At 44.0% G+C, this 21504-nt stretch overlaps 1 protein-coding gene across 2 annotated transcripts in view; it reads left to right on the top strand.

The window, feature by feature from the left end:
- Nucleotides 1–21504, top strand: part of FAT2 (FAT atypical cadherin 2) — an 85968-nt gene that overhangs the window by 26587 nt on the left and 37877 nt on the right. For both annotated transcript variants that reach the window (XM_055325118.1, XM_055325117.1), the window contains 8 exons: nucleotides 4037–4095; nucleotides 5503–5814; nucleotides 6754–6964; nucleotides 8505–8644; nucleotides 9244–9525; nucleotides 10584–10794; nucleotides 14093–18151; nucleotides 19750–19946. In XM_055325118.1, the coding sequence (XP_055181093.1) occupies nucleotides 4037–4095; nucleotides 5503–5814; nucleotides 6754–6964; nucleotides 8505–8644; nucleotides 9244–9525; nucleotides 10584–10794; nucleotides 14093–18151; nucleotides 19750–19946 (5471 nt within the window). The remainder of the gene's footprint in view (nucleotides 1–4036; nucleotides 4096–5502; nucleotides 5815–6753; nucleotides 6965–8504; nucleotides 8645–9243; nucleotides 9526–10583; nucleotides 10795–14092; nucleotides 18152–19749; nucleotides 19947–21504) is intronic.

Raw genomic sequence — 21504 nt, 5'->3', positions numbered from 1 at the left:
TATGCTGCCTTCCTGGCTCCTGTTGGTGTTGGAATTTGAGAGCTAGCTCTCAGCACTCTGGGTACATCTCTAAGGCCACATCTTCCTCCTAGAGAATGAACAACAATCCTATAGCAGAGGAGGCTGACGCTTTCTTCTTTGAACCCAAGATCCTATTTTCTGGTTCTAATAATTCACTTTTTAAAAAGATTTATTTATTTATTTTAGAGAGAGAGAGAGTGGGGAGAGGCTGAGGGAGAGAGAGAGAATCTCAAGCAGACTCCCTGCTGAGCACAGAACCCAACTCAGAGCTCAATCCCAAGACCCTGAGATCATGACCTGAGCTGAAACCAAGAGTCAGACACTCAACCGACTGAGCCACCCTGGTGCCCCTCCCACAACTGACTCTTGGAAGGACAGAACCCTGGTGAGATTGGAGAAGGTGGGAAGGGAGAAAACTCATCACCCATCTTTAAGACAAAAGGGTACAAAGAGGAACATGAGCCTGAGGTCCTGGGACAGACAGTGGGTAGAGGACACTAGTATCTATTTGCACAGGGACATCTGTTTGGAGCCTTTCCTGTTAACTTTTGACCTCAGGGAATGGATTAGTCTTTTTAGAAGGACCCTTTAGCCCTGGAATATAGGCCTAAGCTGCCTCTTTACCTGGGCCCATCCTGTCCTAAGCCTTTCAGAAGAAGGAAGAGATCTCTCACCTAAGGCACTGGCTTCTCAGCATCTTCCAAATCCCTATTCTGTTTACTGTCAACAGTTCCCTGACAGAGGGTCTGGCAAAATGCCCCAGAGAACAGAGATGTTCTTAGTCTTTCTGCAGTTGAGAAGAAATCTGAACCAGCATGAACATTTTTTTTTAAGATTTTGTTTATTTATTCGTGAGAGACACACACAGAGAGAGGCAGAGACACAGGCAGAGGGAGAAGCAAGCTCCATGCAGGGAGCCTGACATGGGACTCGATCCTGGGACTCCAGGATCACACCCTGGGCTGAAGGCAGCGCTAAACTGCTGAGCCACCTGGGCTGCCCCAGCATGAACTTTAAAAAATAAATAATAATTCAGCAGTGGAGCCCCTAGCCCACCTTTCTTATCACCCCTATTACATCATCCCACTTCCTTGCTTGGATGCCTTGGATGGTTTCCCCACATCCTTAAGATAAAGTCAAAACCTGTCATGCCTCATACACTTGTGTCTGACATGGCCCATGCTGACCTTTCGGGCTTCATCCTGCCTTTCTCACTCTGTCACTCTCTGGCTTCAGTCATGTGGCCTATTTCAGTCTATGCCCTGGCACACGGCCTTTGCACACACTGTTCTTTCTTCCGTAAGTTTCTTCTCCTCTTCTTTTGTCTGGCTAACTCTTGCTCTTCTTTCAGATCCTAGCCTAGCTGTTCTTCCTTGAGAGTTTTTCCTGATGCTATGATCCATCTCCTAGCACCATCCACTCCTTTCTTTTTTAAACACTTATCACATAGAACATTATATTCACTCATGTGAATATTCCATTAATTATCCTTGTCCTCCACTAAGCTTCAAAAGCTTTCTAGAAAAGGAACTTTGACTATTTTTGCCCTCTATTTTATCTTCAGTAACTGGCACACAGTAGGATCTCAATAAATAAGAAGGAAATGAATGAATGAATCTCTGCCAGCATCTACAATCTCTAGGGAAGCCTGAGCTTCATTCATTTGTTCAGCAAATGTTTAAAGGTGTCTGCCCTTATGAAGCATTGAAACTATGTGCCATGTTGAGATGTGAAGATAATGAAACACAGTTTCAGGCCTTGAGGCATTCAATGCCACTACTGCTCAGAGGAGAGAGGGAGCTCCTCCATGTAGTGGAGTAACAATGGCTGCATGGAGTGGGGGTGGGGATGCCCAGCCAAAGGGTATGGAGGACTGCAGGCAGCAGTCTGTAGGGGCACGGGGGCAGGGAGAGTCACTGGAGCCCTAGCCAGCAGGGAGGATGAGCCAGCAAGTAGGTCAGTTGTCTGAAGGTAGATCCTATTCCCCCCACTTATCTACTCTAGGATCTCAGGACACTTACTCAGCTATTCAAAGCCTGATTTTCCCACCAGTGAAGTGCAAATGATAATGGCCCTCTCCTGTGTGGTTGTGAAGATTAGATGAGTTAATTGAGAGAGAGATATAAAGAGCTTGGAAGAACATCTAGACACACAGGAGCACCATGGGCGCTGACTTTTGGGATCCTGGGGGAGAGGGAGGTGGGCAGGTGGTTGGGGTTAAGACCTAGACTGTGGTGGGTCAGGGTGAATGGCGTAGAAGGATCTGGAATCCATTAGAAGTGGAACCAACAGCAGTTGGAAAATCACTGGATGAGGAAAAGTCATAGATGGGCCTGAGGTGGGTGATGGAAACATTTGTTTGGAGAGGAGAAATGATAGGGGCCCACCTCATGCCAGGAAGGGTGCTCAGTGGGCCCTCACACAGCCCTGTGGGGCAACTCTGCTATGTCCCCATTGGACGTGGCACTTCCTGGGAATCTGGACACTGAGCTCAGAGATGCGGATAAGGCTGACAACAAAGGCAATGCCACGGGCAGCAATTCCACAGGACGCTGGCTCTTAGAAGGTCAGAGGATGTGTTGGGGAGAGAATGGAGAGAGAGAAGAAAAACCAGAGAAAGAATATGCAAGATTCAGAGGTAAACGGGGAAGACAGAGTGGAAGAGAGGGGTAACGAAGGGAGGAGGTTGGATGAGGGAGAAACAGAGACAGACAGGAGGGAAAGGGGCAAGAGGGGATGGAGAGAGAGAAGGTGCAGGGAGAAAAGTCAGCACTGAACAAGAGGAAAGGTTTACCTGCTGAGGCCCTCTCTTCCCTGCACTCCTCCTGGAGGCCCCCTGGATCCTGGGTCCTTGCCCATCAGGCCCCTTAACTTGGGGATGAGCTGGGTGGGGGGATCTGGGACAATATTCACACTGTCTCAGAGGAATGTGCCTTTCTTCCTTAACTGGAAGGGTCTCTGGCTGTGGAGTTTTCCAGGAAACCTTTCTGCTCCCCATCATGCCTGAGGCAGTTTGGTTCTCCTGGTGACTTGGTTCTAGTGTGCAAGGGAAGAACACTTAGCTAACAGAGGCCACTCCTCACACGTGCTCCAGCATGGGAGGCTCCACCCCAACACTGAATCCCCACTCCTTTCTCCCCTCACCAAGCCCCTATCTCCATACTTCATTACTCCATCCTTTTATTGCCTAAATAAGATTTATTTTTTTAAAGATGTTTATTCATTCATTCATTCATGATAGAGAGAGAGAGAGAGAGAGAGAGAGAGAGAGAGAGGCAGAGACACAAGCAGAGGGAGAAGCAGGCTCCATGCAGGGAACCTGATGCAGGACTCGATCCCGGGTCTCCAGGATCATGCCCTGGGCCAAAGGCAGGCGCTGAACCGCTGAGCCACCCAGGGATCCCCTTAAATAAGATTTAAAAACAAAAAAAACCTTACTGAAAGTTTCAGATGATCCATTGACCTCATCTGTTCTGCTTTCATGGAAGTTCTCTTCCCTTCCCAGCCCTGACCTCTCTGTCTGTGGGCTTGGATGCCCCTCTCGCATAATCTGCTTCTTGACTTCCCTGATGCCTGCAGAAAACTGGCACCTTCTCTCCTCTGTGGCTTCAGATGGCCTCAATTTATAGTTGTAGTGCCTCAGAAAATTAAAACTAGACTTGCAGATAACCAAATCCACCTTCTTCAATGTCCAGGCAAGCTGGGCGGGACCCAGAGGACACCAGCTGCCTCCCCCTCCCCCGCCACCATAGAACCTGTGCACAGCATCCCTCCTAAAGGTAGAAGCCGGGATGCAGGTGGGAGCCTCCGCTGATCCCATTATCTCTGCTGTACTCTCCCACCTCCTCACTTTCCCTTCTCCTTCTCCAGAGTCCCATCCCCCCTTTAATGTCCTTGTCCTCCAAAGACCAGAAAAGTTCTATCCCAGGATTTGGATGTATCTGTGAACTTGCTCCTGAGTAAGTGGCCCTGGGAGCCCTCTGCTCAGGTCTCCCTCCTTCCACCTCTCCCCCAGGTCTCCTATCCACAGCCCGGCAGCTGGACAGAGAGAACAAGGATGAACATATCTTGGAGGTGAGTAATGGTACTGAACTCATTCACTGGATTCTAAAACCTCCTGAAGGAGTCCGAGCAGAAGCCTAGCCAGGCCTTGGGGCCACTAGCATGTCTCCAACCACCGTGGCTGAGGAGGGCACTGGGCTCAGGGCAGAGGAGTTTCTTAAGCTGAGTCTTGCTGTGGTTGGTGATGAAGATTATCAGAGTCTTCCCTGGCTCTCCAGCACTGGGAAGGGAAGGAATCTGAAACTTTGGGCTGGGCAGGAAGCACTGGTTGATTAGTAAAGCCTGCAGCGAATGCAGGAAAAGGGAGTGGTACACACGGTACACGCGTGCTATGGTTTCCAGCCCATCCCTACAGTCAGAGGGAGAGCCACCCAAGGTCAAGCTCTAGGTCAGGAGCTGAGCCTGGATGAAAACCCAGACCTTTGTTCTCTAGATCTGTGGGTTCTAGGATATTTCTAAAATCATATAAACATCCCTGGTGCCCATTCCAACAGGGGGAGTCAGTCTTGACCCACAGGGAAGTAAATCAGAAGGAATCTAGTTATGCCCCCTCTAGAGCTATTCATAGCTCATGAACAGGCATTTCTTCCAGGCCTAAAGACATCAGGTGGGAGGGCACACATTCTTCAGCAGAACTGAAATAAATTGGCCTTCTCTGCTCCTAGCTCTGGCACATTCCCTTTGTCAGAAATAGGTATTATTAGTAAGCAGCTGCTGCAAACGGCCTTCTAGGGACTGAGGCATCCTCCCTAGTTCAGTGGAGGTATTTATCTTTAAACACCAAAATATTTAAAATATTTAAAAAATTCAGTACCATTTAGAGTGGAAATGTCCTATCTTGCATGATGCCCTTGGGGCTATTGATGCATGGGCCGATTTGCCCCAACACGAAATAGCCCCTGATTCTGAAATTGTTTTAGTGCCTTTTCTCTCACTCTGGATTTCATTTCATGCATCGGTCCACATGCCTGACTCAAAAGGTACCACCCACTCCTTTATATACATCTTCTCATTTGTTTTTTCTAACCCCCAGTAGCTTAAGGAAACCAGAGAACAAAGCTTGTGAGAATTACAAGCAAATAAAAAGTAAATGGTCTCTGAGAAATGGCCCATGGGCCTCCTGAGTAAAGAGCACCACTTTTCTCTAGAGCCTCTGTGGCTTTTTTTTTTTTTCTTCTTCTAATTCTTACTAGTTTCTTTTTTCTGTTCTTGCTGGCTTTCCTGTGGGCAAGGTTACCAGAAAGCTGGGTTCCAAGTAGGTGAAGTTAGGATAATAAAACTCACAAGCATATACCAAAGAACAGACTGACTCCTATTTCCAGGCCGTTGAAGGCAGGGGTCACGTGGTAGGGTTGCAGTGGGTGGTGATGCATATTAACCGCTTCACACTTGGCCATTCATACTCTCTTCTGTCCCCAGGTGACTGTCCTGGACAACGGAGAGCCCTCCCTAAAGTCTACGTCCAGGGTGGTGATACACATCGTAGATGTCAATGACAACCCCCCTGTGTTCTCCCACAAGCTCTTCAATGTCCGCCTTCCGGAGAGGCTGAGCCCGGCAACCCCTGGGCCCGTGTACAGGCTGGTGGCTTCAGACCCTGATGAGGGTCTCAATGGCAGAGTCACCTACAGTATCGAGGAGAGTGATGAGGGGAGCTTCAATATTGACCCAGTCACAGGCATGGTGTCATCCAGCAGCACCTTCATGGCCGGGGAGTACAATATCCTCACGGTGAGGAGGGGATGGAGGCCACAGAGGGGGGAGAGTCATAACTGGTTAGTGATTTTCTTTGAGGATACAGGAGAAGGGAAACAGCCATCAGGCATGGTGGAGGTGGTACTCCTTTCTCTGGCTTTTTCTGAGAGAAATGGGAGCCCTGACATCAGCAAAAGCATCAGAATTCTTGGCCTTTCTCTTTGAAGGCAATATGGTCCTCACCTGGGAAATCTGCTCTAGTCTTAGAGGTAAGGATTTTGGTGAGAGTAGCATAGACTTTGGAGGTAAGCCTGCATTCCAACCCTAGCTCTGCCATTTTATACCTGCGTGGCTTTGGACAAGTCACTGAACCTCTTTGAGCCTTTGTTTTACCATCTGTAAAATGGAAATAAGAACATTTTCCTTGTAGGAAGCCGATATAACAGGTGGCTAAGATGTGGACTCTCATGTCTGACAGCCCGAATCCAACCCCGGCTACTTGCTGGCCAGGCAGATGATCCCAGGGAGCTGAATTCAGCACGCTGAATGCATTTCCTCCTGCAGAAGGGAGATACAATGGTACCTCTCTCAGGGCTGTCATGAGAATTAAATTAGATATGGCATATATTGCTCTTAGAGCAGGGTGGGATACTAGTGAAAGCTCCATAAATTCTATTTAGTTTATGTTTATGGCCCATTACGTACAGTCCAGCTCAGGAATGCACACCTTAAGGCTCTGATAATTTTTTTGCTATGCTTGAAGTTCTTGAGCACAGGTTGTTTTGCTCACCACTGTGCCAGCAGCAACTAGCACGGTGCCTGTTTACAGTGTGTTGAATGAAGGGATGAATAGATAAAAGTCCAGCTCCACTAGTCACAGGGTACTCTGTCTCTTCACTGACCACCTGGGTCTTCTTATTTCTTGGCCCCAATCCTACAGACACAGCCTCCATTTCAGGTTTGGCTTCTTTTCAGATCAAAGCAACAGACAGTGGTCAGCCACCACTCTCAGCCAGCGTCCGGCTACACATCGAGTGGATCCCCCAGCCCCGGTCCTCATCCATACCACTGGCCTTTGACGAGCCCCACTACAGCTTTACAGTCATGGAGACAGACCCTGTGAACCACATGGTGGGCGTCATCAGTGTTGAGGGCCGACCCGGGCTCTTCTGGTTCAACATCTCTGGTGAGAGCTCTAGGAGGGCCAGCCCCTCCATCCTTATAAACCAGCCCTGGTCCACATAGCACAGTCCTCTGAGCATTCTCATTCAGGTCATGCTCCCTGGCAGCCCCTCTTTTGTCTATGATTGGTGACTGTCTCTCCCCTTATTCTCTGGGGCAGTGGGTGAGTAGAACCACCACTTCTGCCAAACTGGCCTTCCACACCAGCTATGATCTCAGGGAGAACCTCCATGGTCTCACTGGTAGCTCCCAGGCAGAGATGGGCAGAGCCACAGTTACTCCAAGTGCTTGGAAGACTCAGGAGACAGTACAAGTTTTGTGTTTCCTCTCCTGCCTCAGTGTGAGATCCATGTCAAGCTGCCATCATTCACCATGAGCCTGAAGACCACTGTACTCTGGGGCCATGCTTGATATTCTAATCCCAGGTTCCATCCTCACAATCGGGGAAAGTGTCCATTCTCTTTATAGGTCTCTATATAGAGACCAAGCTCTTTTGGTCTTCTCTGAAATTCCTTACTGTCTCTAAACGAAGATTTTATTAAAATATCTGGGAAGAGGGAATCTCAGACCCTTTTGGTAATCTGATGAACCGTTTGGGAATCTAATGAACACTCAGCCCCTCTTCCCCAAAAGATGTGCATGTGGACACACCAACGTTTGCACACAAATATAAGGATTTGTAGATTCTCTGAAACCCAGCCAGGAATTCCAAGAACCTCTGAGAGTTTAAGTACCACATGAACCATGGAGTCCTATTATAGAGATTCCCACCCTGGTTCAGAGATTGGATGTACACCTGTCCCAAACTTTTTGACTCCTGGATCTACTTTCAATTCTGATTCACCATTCTTTTTGTTTGGATTTTTTTAATTTTGTACAAAATTAACACATGCATTCTGTAGATCATTTAGGAAACACTAAGAAATGCAGAGAAGAAAATTAAAATCACCCAAACTTCCACCAGTCAGAAGATAATCCACTGCTAAAATGTTGATGTCTTTTCATTTAGTTGCTTTTCTTAACACACACACACACACACACACACACACACACACACACTTAGGGTTATATTAAAGTATTGTTTTATAACCTTTTAAAATATAATGTGAACATATTTCTATGCCACTAAACAGATTTCTATTTAGTAGGCATTTAAATAGCTGCATATTAATTCCATATTTAGATTTGTATAGTTTATGAAATCAATTCCCTCCTGGTGAACGGAGTTATTTTCATTTTTTCCCTACATATAGGCTCCTTTAGACTATGTAAACTATCTGAAAAGCCACAATGTAGAGCTCCATTATTCATGCATGTTTCAGTCCTGGTAGCAGAACATGTTCTATGGCAGACACTGGACTTCCTCTGGCACTCTTCGGTCCTTAAACATTACCTTTTTCTGTACCATCACTTAGATCTTTAAAAAATTGACAATAACTTGACAGGATCTACTATCACCTCTAAATCTGCTAGCCAAATCCCGTTGCACTACTGCTGCCTTCATCATTGAGGCCATGTGTGCTTTCCCCCCGTTCCCACTCCAGGTGGTGACAAGGACATGGACTTCGATATTGAGAAGACCACAGGCAGCATTGTCATCGCCAAGCCTCTTGACACAAGGAGGAGGTCGAGCTATAACTTGACCGTGGAGGTGACCGATGGGTCACACACCATTGCCACTCAGGTTAGAGGCCTCCCCAGGGACTCCTGAGCCAAGATGGGATGGGAGGCCTCCTTGGTTGGGATGAAGCTATGGAAGGTTTTCAGTGGATGTGGTGTATCTCAGAGGGCACTGAATTTGGAACCAAAATTTTGTCTTCCAGTCTTACCTGATATGCCTTCTATGGTCTTGGGGCAATTCTTGTTCCCATTGTGGATCTCTGGTAATGAAGGATTTTGTCTAGATGAGCAGTTTTCATTTAAAGACAGAGTTCCATAGGGGCTACCATGGCTATGAGGAATGATGGTAAGTGGGGTCCTAGATTTCTACCCTAGTTTCAGCCAGAGTTTTATCTGTTTCATATGTTGGAATTTCACAAAATATTTCACTTGAAGAAAAGGCCCTTTTAACCAGAATTTTGTTTTTGAAAACCACTACACTGCATGTGATTTCAAAGCCTAGGGATTTTGAAATCCTGTCTTTCATTCAACAAATATTTACTGAGTGATGGCTGTGTGCCAGGCACTGTGCTAGGCACAAATGATATGGTGAAGAACCAGACAGACAAGGTCACTGACCCCCTGGAGCTTACAGTCTACCTTCTCTCTCATTCTCCTCCCTAGGTCTACATCATCATGATTGCCAATGTTAACCACCATCGCCCCCAGTTTCTGGAGGCTCATTATGAAGTCAGAGTTCCCCAGGATACACTGCCAGGCGTTGAGCTCCTCCAAGTCCAGGCCACGGATCCAGACAAGGGCAAGGGCCTCATCTACACCATACATGGCAGCCAAGACCCGGGAAGTGCCAGCCTCTTCCAGCTGGACCCAAGCAGTGGGGTCCTGGTAACTGTGGGGAAGTTGGACCTGGGTTTAGGCCCCTCCCAGCACACACTGACAGTCATGGTGAGTAAACTGAGAAATCAGGGAAGGATGCACTTGCATGTGGATGTGTGGGGGTGGACACATATGGAGCAATGCTGAAGGTTCTCTTTCCCCTGATGAGCCAGGTGTGCTGATGCTCATGATGATCCATGACATGAGATGTGACATTTCACAGCCTGACAGAGGCAGGCTTAAGGGATGCTTGAGAGTAAAGAAGAGGGGATAGCTGCCAAAGAAGCTCCTGCCACCCTGGCTTTCTCTGAGCTCACTCTAATACCCCCCAACAGTTCTCTCCCTGCTCCATGACTGCATGGCCACAACATGGACTGACACAGTGTCAGAGCTGGGAAGAACCAGAGACTATTCGCCCTGGAGCTAGCACCATGGTGAGGGAATGAGGTGTGCAGGGCACAGAATTGAAGAAGGATTCACTTTCAGGGTTTGGTTCCCGCACTTTTATGACCCTGAGAGTGAGCCTCCTTCAGTCTATGCCCTGCATGCCTAATGTGTCTCACTCAGTCCCAACCCTGACCTGACTTACTACTCTCATACCTGAGGCCCACAGAGGCTCACTATCATGCAGTTCTTTATGAAGGAACCAGAATCAAAGCTAGCCTTCCTGACCCAAGGTGCAGCATTTTATGTGTCAGTTTATCATCCTTTGGGCACATTAATATACATTAAAGGCTCTGTAAAATCCTACAGCAAAGAAAACTTTAACTTCATTTAACTCAGTGCCTCTTAAATTTAGTTGACCAGAGAATTTTTTTTTCCTGTCTAACATGTTAAAATCTTGAAGAACTAATATTTTCTGAGACCTAATTTGGAAAATACTGTTTCTGTGCTTATCTCTGCCTTCCTACTAAAGTGGGATTATCCATGAAAATAGTCAAGCTTAATAATCACTAATTTATAAATTTATTTTAAAAAAGAGTATAAAGGAGAGCAAAATTTAAAGGAATACAGAGAGTTACAATTAGGTATATTTTTCACTGGCATTCTATCTCATTGACCTTAATTTGACCCTGCCTTCTTGCAGTCCTTTCTCTGTTCATGGCATTATCCCTTTGGGCCCATAGGTCCGAGACCAGGAGATGCCCATCAAGAGGAACTTCGTGTGGGTGTCCATTCACGTGGAGGATGGAAACCTCCACTCACCTCGCTTCACCCAGCTCCACTATGAGGCAAGTGTTCCTGACACCACAGCCTCTGGCACAGAGCTGCTCCAGGTCCGAGCCATGGATGCTGACCGGGGAGCCAATGCTGAGATCCACTACTCCCTCCTCAAAGGTGAGAGGCCTGACAATGAGTCCAGACTATGAGGGAAGAGTTTATGGCAATAAGAAAAACCACTGCAAGTCAAATGCCAGGCTTTCTAAATTTTGGCAAATATCATTTCTAGAGTATTCTCTGAGCTTATAATTACTTAACACACTTCCAAAGATGGTAAGAATAATAACTAAGGGCCTATTTAGTAATGGGAGAATTTATGTACATATTATATAAATTCACCAACAATCGTATATGTGAAGGATGTTTATGAAGTCCACGTAACATTTTAAAAGGTAATACCTTTTGCCTTTACAATAGAAGGGACCTATAAATACTTTATAAGATGTATGGGACAGTTTTAGGAATTACTTTTAGGAGTAACATTTTCTGTTAAAGCTGTATTGTGATTTTATATCTATTATATGGTTCTCCTCCTCTCATAAATGGGAACAATATTCTTTGTGCCAGAAAGCCTTTTATAAAAATTAAAAGAGAAAATGTATGTTAATATATCTTGTAAACTGTAAAATATTGTATGAATGCTAGGGGTTTATTGCTATCATTGATAAGTGTTAATTACACATAATTAAAGAAACAAAAATTATAATACCTAGTATCTAGCTAATTATTAATAATTTTAATGTTTGCTAATTCATAATTAATGATATTTAATAATTATTATTATCTTTAATAAAATTAATACTCCATAGTGCTAGATGTTGTGGAGGGACAAAGTGAAGATGACTTGCTCTTTGCTCTCATAGAGCATAATGTTCATTATTGCTTATAAACTTTCCAGAAATCAGAGCTTTTACATTTTTTTTAAGAAACAGAAGTTGTTATACCTTGCCATGTGGCAGAAATCTATGCATCACTAAAGAAAAATAATACAAATTCTAACCCATTAATTGCTTATTTTTGTGATTTATGGAGCATACTCACATCTTTTATATCATTTCATCTCATTGACAACCCCATTGATGGAGGTACTAATTTTATCTTACAGATAAGTTAAGATTCGTTTTAAAATATTCTTCTGATTATAGAAGTACCACATGCTCATTTTCTAAAATATGGGAGAAGCAGGAATACATAAGGAAGAAAATAGCACTCAGCCATAGTTTTCAGTACAGACAAAATAATTGTGTATATTTCCTTCCTATCTTTTTGGTGCATCTTTTGCTCTAGTGAGATTGAAATGAATATACAATTTTGTGCCCTAATTTTTTTCTCAGCAGTATAATCTAAATTATAATTACCCGTAGGTAGTTTACTTGGCTACTTTTAATAGAACTCCTTTTAAATTACAGTCTACCTACTGAAACTGTATTCTTTGATGGAACTTAGGGTTTGTATCACAAGGGCAAATTAGGAAATCATCTCACTAGTCAACTGGACAATAGCTTCCATAAAAGGGGGGAATCAGATGGAATGTTCTGTGATGAAGCCTAGCTATTTGTTTGCATTGAAATAATAAAATATGCACCTGAGTGATAAGCAGAATAAGAATAGTAAAGAGCAATACTTCCCTGAGTGGAAGACCTGTACCCTTGCTGGTGAGCAAAATTACTCAGGTGTTACTAAGAGCACTAAATAGGTAGTCATCTCATCATAAGAAAAAAATTGTGCCTATGTGAGATGATGTTAGCTAAACTTATTTTGGCAATCATTTTGCAATATGTATGTATGTACATCAAATCATTTGTAGTACACCTTAAACTAACACAGCATTATATGTCAATTATATCTCAATAAAACTGGGTGGGGGGAAATGTCAGTTATGCAAGATGAAATTCTAGAGATCTGCTGTATGACATTGTGCTTTTAGTTAACAATACTGTGCTATAGCCTTAAACATTTGTTAAGAGGTAGATCTCATGTTATCTGTTCTTACTATAAAAAGAAAGAGAGAGAGAAGGAAGGGAAGAAGGAAGGAAGGAAGAAACTGTTGCTGTTTAAATGAGGTCAGACTTTAAAAACTGATAACTTTGAGAAACTATATTTTTAGGGAAATAGAACTAATTTTCAACATTATATTTTGTGAATCATATAATGTTGTATAACAATAACTTTCCTCAAAACTTAAATTTGAAATATTATTATGCATTTATCAAAATAAATATTAAATTTTAAAAGGCCTAGAAAAAAATAGGCAATCAGATGTGGAGAAAGTACTCTCTCTTGATTCTCATTTGGGCTTCCTGATTAGTCAAGGACAAAACTTTTCCCAGGTACTAGAATCTCTATAATTCTTCTCTAATCCTTGCTACTCTGTTTTTACTGTAGGAAAAGGATAGGTCTCAGGCTCACATCCTTTAGCAAGTAATAGATTTTATCCAGAATTTAATAAGATATTTTTTCCCACTGACTTGTTTCTATGGTAACCTCTGATTTTATGACAAGCAATAATGATTTTCTTTTTCTTTTTTATGATTTTCTTTTTTAAAAAAATAGTAATACAAAATGCCTGTTAAAATATTTTAAGAAAATGAATCAATTTAAAGGAAAATAGCCATTAAATAATGGTACAAAATAATAAAGGTAGAGGCTGGATATTGAAAAAATTGCAAAGGCAATGTGAGACTGTCTCAAGTTTAGGAAATCCAAGTGTGGTAGAAAGGGCTTTGACCAGGAGCCTCTGGGTCTGTGTGTTCTATCCAGTTCCTCCCCACTTAACTCTGTGCCACTCAACCCCCAAGCCTGACAAGGACCTTCTCACCATAGACTATATGGGGGAGCAGATAGTGCAGTGTTTTAAACTCACCTATAAAAGCCACCACTGAAATAGAGTGGAGTGTGCTTTTCCTGAGTAGTATATGTTTCCTTTCTTTCAAGACCTTCTATACCTTTGGTTTTTTTGTGGGTTTTTTTGAAAGATTTTACTTATTTATTCATGAGACACACACAGAGAGAGGCAGAGACACAAGTGGAGGGAGAAGCAGGTTCCTTGTGAGGAACACGATGCAAGACTCGATCCCAGGACCCTGGGATCAGAACCTGAGCCAAAAGCAGACGCTCAACCACTGAGCCACCCAGGTTCCCCTATAGCTTTGATTTGTAGCTTAGGTTGTGACCCCAAAACTGAGTAATCATTGAAGCTGCCATTTATGGAGTAGCTACCATGTGCATCACATAAGGTATTTTATAAAGTAGGTATCTTCCCTATATACTATATCATAACTAAATCCAGAGTAGCATAACATGTAGATTTTGTCCTGTCCAAGTTTTGTGTAATAGCCCCTTTACTGATCTATAAAGCCAAGTTAGTCTCTCTTGTCGTGCGGCAAACTTCAGTTTGTCTTGTCTTTTGTTTCAGGGAACAGCGAGGGTTTCTTCAACATCGATACCTTGCTAGGCATCATCACTCTGGCCCAGAAACTTGACCAGGCAAATCACGCCCGGTATAGTCTGACAGTCAAGGCAGAAGATCAAGGCTCCCCACAGAGGCATGACCTGGCTACAGTGATCATTAATGTCTACCCCTCAGATAGCAGTGCCCCCATCTTTTCCAAAGCTGAGTACTTTGTAGAAATCCCTGAATCAATCCCTGTTGGTTCCCCAATCCTCCTTGTGTCAGCTACAAGCTCCTCAGAAGTTACCTATGAGTTAAGAGAGGGAAACAAGGATGGTGTATTCTCCCTGAACTCATATTCTGGCCTCATTTCCACCCAGAAGAAACTGGACCATGAGAAAATTTCATCTTACCAACTGAAAATCCGAGGCAGCAATATGGCAGGTGCATTTACTGATGTCATGGCTCTTGTTTACATCATTGATGAAAATGACAATGCCCCCATGTTCTTAAAGTCCATTTTTGTGGGCCAAGTTAGTGAAGCAGCTCCATTGTACAGCATGATAATGGATGAAAACAACAACCCCCTTGTGATTCGTGCCTCTGACAATGACGAAGAAGCTAATTCCTTGTTGGTCTATGAAATTTTGGAATCAGAAGCTTTGAAGTTTTTCAAAATTGATCCCAGTATGGGAACCCTAATCATCATATCAGAGATGGATTATGAGAACGTGCCCTCTTTCCAATTCAGTGTCTATGTCCATGACCAAGGAAACCCTATCTTATTTGCATCCAGGCCAGTCCAGGTCATCATCAATGTCAGAGATGTAAATGATTCTCCTCCCAGATTCTCTGACCAGGTATATGAAGTAGCAATAGCGAAGCCCATTCATCGGGGTATGGAGCTCCTCATCGTGCGGGCCAGTGATGAGGACTCAGAAGTCAATTATAGCATCAAAACTGGCAATGCTGATGAAGCTGTGGCCATCCATCCCGTCACAGGTCGTATATCTGTGTTGAATCCTGCTTTCCTGGGAGTCTCTCGGGAGCTCACCATCAAGGCTTCTGATGGCCTGTATCACGATACTGCACTGGTAAAAATTTCTTTGACACAAGCCCTTAACACAAGCTTACAATTTGATAAGATTGTCTACAGAGCAACAGTGAAGGAGAATTTACAAGACAGAAAGGCACTGGTGATCCTTGGCGCCCAGGGCAATCATCTGAATGACACTCTTTCCTACTTCCTGTTGAATGGCACAGATATGTTTCATATGGTCAAGTCAGCAGGTGTGTTGCAGACAAAAGGTGTGGTGTTTGACAGAGAAGAACAGGATACTTATGAGGTGGCAGTGGAACTGAGGGACAATCGGACCCCTCAGCGGGTGGCTCAGGCTCTGGTCAGAGTCTCTGTTGAGGATGTCAATGACAACCACCCTCAATTTAAGCATCTGCCCTATTACACAATTATCCAAGATGGCACAGAGCCAGGGGATGTCCTCTTTCAGGTATCTGCCACTGACCAGGACTTGGGAGTAAATGGTGCTATCACATATGCATTTGCAGAAGATTACACATATTTTCGAATTGACCCCTATCTTGGGGACATATCACTGAAGAAACCCTTTGATTATCAAGCTTTAAATAAGTATCACCTCAAAGTCTTTGCTCGGGATGGAGGAACCCCATCCCTCCAGACTGAGGAAGAGGTACTTGTCACTGTAAGAAATAAATCCAACCCACTATTTCAGAGTCCTTACTACAAAGTGAGAGTGCCTGAAAATATCACACTCTATACCCCCATTCTCCACACCCAGGCTCGAAGTCCAGAGGGACTCCGACTCATTTACAACATTGTGGAGGAAGAGCCCTTGGTGCTGTTCACCACTGACTTTAAGACTGGTGTTCTAACAGTAACAGGCCCTTTGGACTATGAGTCTAAGACCAAACATGTGTTCACGGTCAGAGCCACAGACACAGCTCTGGGGTCATTTTCTGAAGCCACAGTGGAAGTCCTGGTCGAAGACATCAATGATAATCCTCCCACTTTCTCTCAATTGGTCTACACTACTTCAGTCTCAGAAGGCTTGCCTGCCCAGACCCCTGTGATCCAACTGTTGGCTTCTGACCAGGATTCAGGGCAAAACCGTGATGTCTCCTATGAGATCGTAGAGGATGGCTCAGATATTTCCAAATTTTTCCAGATCAATGGGAGCACAGGGGAGATGTCCACAGTTCAAGAGCTGGATTATGAAACTCAACAACACTTTCATGTGAAGGTCAGGGCCATGGATAGAGGAAACCCCCCACTCACTGGTGAAACCCTTGTGGTTGTTAACGTCTCTGACATAAATGATAATCCCCCAGAGTTCAGGCAACCTCAGTATGAAGCCAATGTCAGTGAGCTGGCAACCTGTGGACATCTGGTTCTTAAAGTCCAAGCTCTAGACCCTGACAGCAGGGACACCTCCCGTCTGGAGTACCTGATTCTTTCTGGCAATCAGGACAGGCACTTCTCCATTAACAGCTCATCAGGAATAATTTCTATGTTCAACCTTTGCAAAAAGCACCTGGACTCTTCTTACAATTTGAGGGTAGGTGCTTCTGATGGAGTCTTCCGAGCAACTGTGCCAGTGTATATCAACACTACAAATGCCAACAAGTACAGCCCAGAATTCCAGCAGCACATTTATGAGGCAGAATTAGCAGAGAATGCAAAGGTGGGAACAAAGGTGATTGAGTTGCTAGCCATCGACAAAGATAGTGGTCCCTATGGCACTGTAGATTATACCATCATCAATAAGCTAGCAGGTGAGAAATTCTCCATAAACCCCAATGGCCAGATCACTACTCTGCAGAAACTGGATCGGGAAAATTCAACAGAAAGAGTTATTGCTATTAAAGTCATGGCTCAGGATGGAGGAGGAAGAGTGGCTTTCTGCACTGTGAAGATAATCCTGACAGATGAAAATGACAACCCTCCACAATTTAAAGCATCTGAATACACAGTATCCATTCAATCCAATGTCAGTAAAGATTCCCCAGTTATCCAGGTGTTGGCCTATGATGCAGATGAGGGGCAGAATGCAGATGTCACCTACTCAGTGGACTCAATGGAGGACTTGGATGAAGAGGTCATTGAAGTCAACCCAATTACTGGTGTTGTCAAGGTGAAGGAGAGCTTGGTGGGATTGGAAAATCGGGCCTTTGATTTAAAAATCAAAGCCCAAGATGGGGGTCCTCCTCACTGGAACTCTCTGGTGCTGTTACGACTTCAGGTCGTTCCTAATGAAGTATCCTTGCCCCAATTTTCCGAACCTCTGTATACTTTCTCTGCATCTGAAGATCTTCCAGAAGGGTCTGAAATTGGTTCTGTTAAAGCAATGGCTGCTCAAGATCCAGTCATCTATAGCCTAGTGCAGGGCACCACACCAGAGAGCAACAAAGATGGTGTCTTCTCCTTGGACCGAAACACAGGAGTTCTAAAGGTGAGAAAGGCCATGGACTATGAGTCCACCAAATGGTACCAGATTGATTTAATGGCACATTGTCCCCATAATGATACTCACTTGGTTTCCTTGGTCTCTGTCAATATCCAAGTGAAGGATGTCAATGACAATAGGCCTATATTTGAGGCTGATCCCTATAAGGCTGTTCTCACTGAGAACATGCCAGTGGGGACCTCAGTCATTCAAGTGACTGCCAATGACCAGGACACTGGGAATGATGGCCAGGTGAGCTACAGGCTGCCAGTGGACCCTGGTAGCAATATCCATGAGCTCTTTGCCATTGACAGTGAGACTGGCTGGATCACCACACTTCAGGAACTTGACTGTGAGACCCACCAGACCTACCGCTTTTATGTGGTGGCCTATGATCATGGAAGGACTATCCAGCTATCTTCTCAGGTTCTGGTTGAAGTCTCCATTACAGATGAGAATGACAATGCTCCCCAATTTGCTTCTGAAGACTACAGAGGATCTGTGGTTGAGAACAGTGAACCTGGTGAAGTTGTGGCCACTCTTAAAACCTTGGATGCTGATATCACTGAGCAGAACAGACAGGTCACCTGCTATATCACAGGTAAGGTTATGTGTCTTGGTATGGAGGAACTGGGGTACTATAAAAAAAAGTCTAGTAAGAGGTACCCTAAGACATGGGTTTCAGTCCTGGCTCTGCCACTTATTAGCAATGTGACCTTGGGTAAATCAATTAACCTTCCAGGATCTCAGTTGCTTCATCTATGAATGTGGCATGCCTGTTCTCATTCACCTTACAAGGATGCCAGTAAGATCTAACTTGAAAAAGCTCTTGAGAGTTTCCTATAAATTGGCAAGTGTTTTGTAGAGAGAATTTCTTATTATTTTAGGTGGAATAGAATAGAAGAGAGATACTGTAACTGCTCTCAGTTAGCTTCTAGAGGATGGGGAAGACATCAGTAATGGTATAATCCCTGGAAACTCTGTCAGATGACTGCCCCTCTAGAGTCTATTCTGACCAGAGCAAGATACTAGAAACACTCCTAAGTCAATCACAGGACATACGTGTTAGAGTGAAAACACTTCCATAGCTCTGATTCCAGTTCAACCCCCTCACTTCACACACAGGAAAACCAAAGCCCAGATAGGGGCAGAAACTCAACCAAGGTTACACTCCAAGCTTGAGTCAGGTCTGGAATTAAAACCTCACCCTACGAGCTGCTGTCCTCAGTGGATACCTATTGAAAACCTAAATTACCCCAATCTCTGTCCAGTGGCTGAACCAGCTAGCCAGGGGCCAAAAAAGAGCTTCTTTACTTCTCAATGTCCCTTTCCCTCTCTCCTGGATGCCATGTCATCTCATCCCCATAGACATGGTTCCTTCTGCTCTCACAACTGTCTGGGAGAAAGTTAGTGAACCTGAAGTTCCAACCAAAAATCATAAATTCCTATAGAGACAGATCTGGGATCAGAGCTGTTTGAAACATGGAGATGTAGGGAAATAGAATCTTATCATCCTATAATATCAGACTGAAAAACACTAAAGTCTTAATATCTCCAAATGATAGAATAAATGTCAATAGATCCTCAACTGCTAGAACAGTTGAGTCTTGGAACTCTGGAATCTTGGAATCTCATAAATCCATCTCCTCTATCAGTGCTTGGTGTCAAGGAAAAAACGACTCAGAATCAAACCCAGTGATCTATGGAAACCTCCATGTAGTCTGTGTTGTCATTTATTAAAAAAAACAAAACAAAAAAAAAACCCTAAAAAACAAAAAACCTCAGAGAGCTTAGTGTTGTCGGTCACTTCCCACCTCTCTACTGTTGAACAGATAAACTAGATACCAGAAGGTTCTTGTTTAAAATTGAAATGTGCTTCCTTAACTTCTCCCAGTGCCTTTCGAAGCACAAAAAAAAAAAGAAGAAGAAGAAGGAAAAAAAGAAAAAGAAATCTGTTCCTCAGCTACATATTTTAGAGTGGTGCTTCTCACAGTGATAATTCCATTTAATAGGTTGAATTCAGAAGAATCTTCATAACACCAAATAACTCAATATACAACTGTGGGTCCTTAGTTAAGGGAGGAAATTTTTGTCTTTCCCAGAAGTCCTAAAAAAATGTCATGTGGGAAGCCACCTATGGTACAAAGCCTGGTTCATTCCTATTCCTTGGCTTCTGGAAGCTCTGTTTCATCTCTTTAGAGGGAGACCCTTTGGGCCAGTTTGGCATCAGCCAAGTGGGAGATGAGTGGAGGATTTTCTCAAGGAAGACCCTGGACCGTGAGCACATGGCCAAGTACTTGCTCAGAATCACAGCTTCCGATGGCAAGTTCCAGGCTTCGGTCCTTGTGGAGATCTTCGTCCTGGACATCAATGATAACAGCCCACAGTGCTCCCAGGTGAGAGCCTTGTGAGGGTGAGGTGGCATTGGAGGCAAAGAAGCTTGAGTGAAGGCCAAGAGGAAGGAGAAGAGCTTGGGGGAACTATCTCTGAAGCTGGGCATCATTGACCAACCCTTGCTTCTCCCCAGCTAGCCTCAGACTAGTGCCCTAGGCAGGGTACATTCTAGGTAATTCCTCCCTTCTACCCCTGGCATAGGGATGTCACCAAGCTCTTTAAAACCGTTGGTCCATACTTTTCTCCGTACACTGCCTTTAAAAGTCTACTTCTCTGAAAAATATATCCAGAAGTGAAGTAACTTCATTCTCCAGTCTGCTGTGCCCCGTGGGAAAACCCCTCCACCACTCTGTTTGTTAGCATGGCTCATTATCAAATATGTCCAAAGAGAATAGCCCCTAGAGACACCCTGCACTGCTACCATGCCCATATATATACATAACTCCACATCTACATGGGTAATACAGAGCACCACAGATGCTCTCCCGAGGTTATATGTATACACAAACATGCAGACTGCCCTGTGTTACATTTTTGCTGAGGACTTCATTTAACTCAACCTTAAATTTCCTGTGAAAACAAATGTTGAAGTGGTGGTGATGGTGGTGGTGGTGGTGGTGTGTGTGTGTGTGTATGTGTGTGTGTGTTGGGGACGGAACTGTGTTCTTAGAGGACATAAATGAACAATCATTGTCCTGTAGCTTTGCATTTAAACATATTTTTTTAAATACAGTAAATAATTTTTAACTTTCGGGATTTGCATTACCTTAAAGTTTTCAGATAAAGTTAAAATGTTAACATTTTACCTTTATAACATTTTTAATTAAAATAATTCAAATTTACATAAAATCCAGCCATTCAGTATACATGCATAAATGCAAACTCACACATACTCACTCACATACACATACACAAAGGATCATCAACAACGCTATATATACATGCAAATACACACACACATATATACATATATATTATATACATACACACAGATTCATAAGCATATACCTAATACCCACAACATTCATCCATCTGTATGCCCATCCATACAAGAAAATATACATATAAAACTCACACAAACATACTCACATGTGCATTTGCATATATACACTTTGTTTGCACACATATATGCAGCACATACCCTGTAACATAAAACAATGCATTTTCCCATCCCCTTTTCTTCCTTTGTCTTCTACATTCCAACCACATAAAATCATAGTAGAAAAAGAGAACCTACATTATCAGGATGCATGGAAAATGTCTTTGCAGGATCCAAGATGATCACCTTTTTGGTGGTCTCAGAAGGGCAGCCTTTTTTGGGGGGATGGTGGCCATACTTTCTTCCTCTTTCGTATTCCCCTTAGCCATCCTAACAACCAGCCTGCATCCTCCCCATGCTGGAAGAGACCAGGATCAACCCCCACCTCCCTCCCCCCCACCTGGCCTTCCCAGGGGTGATCAACACCATCACTAGAACCAGGGAGAAGAGGTCTGGGGACCCATCTCTACAGCCCACCCAGGCTAAAAGCCTCCATCCAGAGCACATACAGAGGTTCATGC

The sequence above is a fragment of the Nyctereutes procyonoides genome, unplaced genomic scaffold (genome assembly GCF_905146905.1).
Source record: "Nyctereutes procyonoides isolate TBG_1078 unplaced genomic scaffold, NYPRO_anot_genome, whole genome shotgun sequence".
In the NCBI taxonomy this organism is placed as follows: Eukaryota; Metazoa; Chordata; class Mammalia; order Carnivora; family Canidae; genus Nyctereutes; species Nyctereutes procyonoides.
This window is presented reverse-complemented; position numbering and strand designations above follow the sequence as displayed.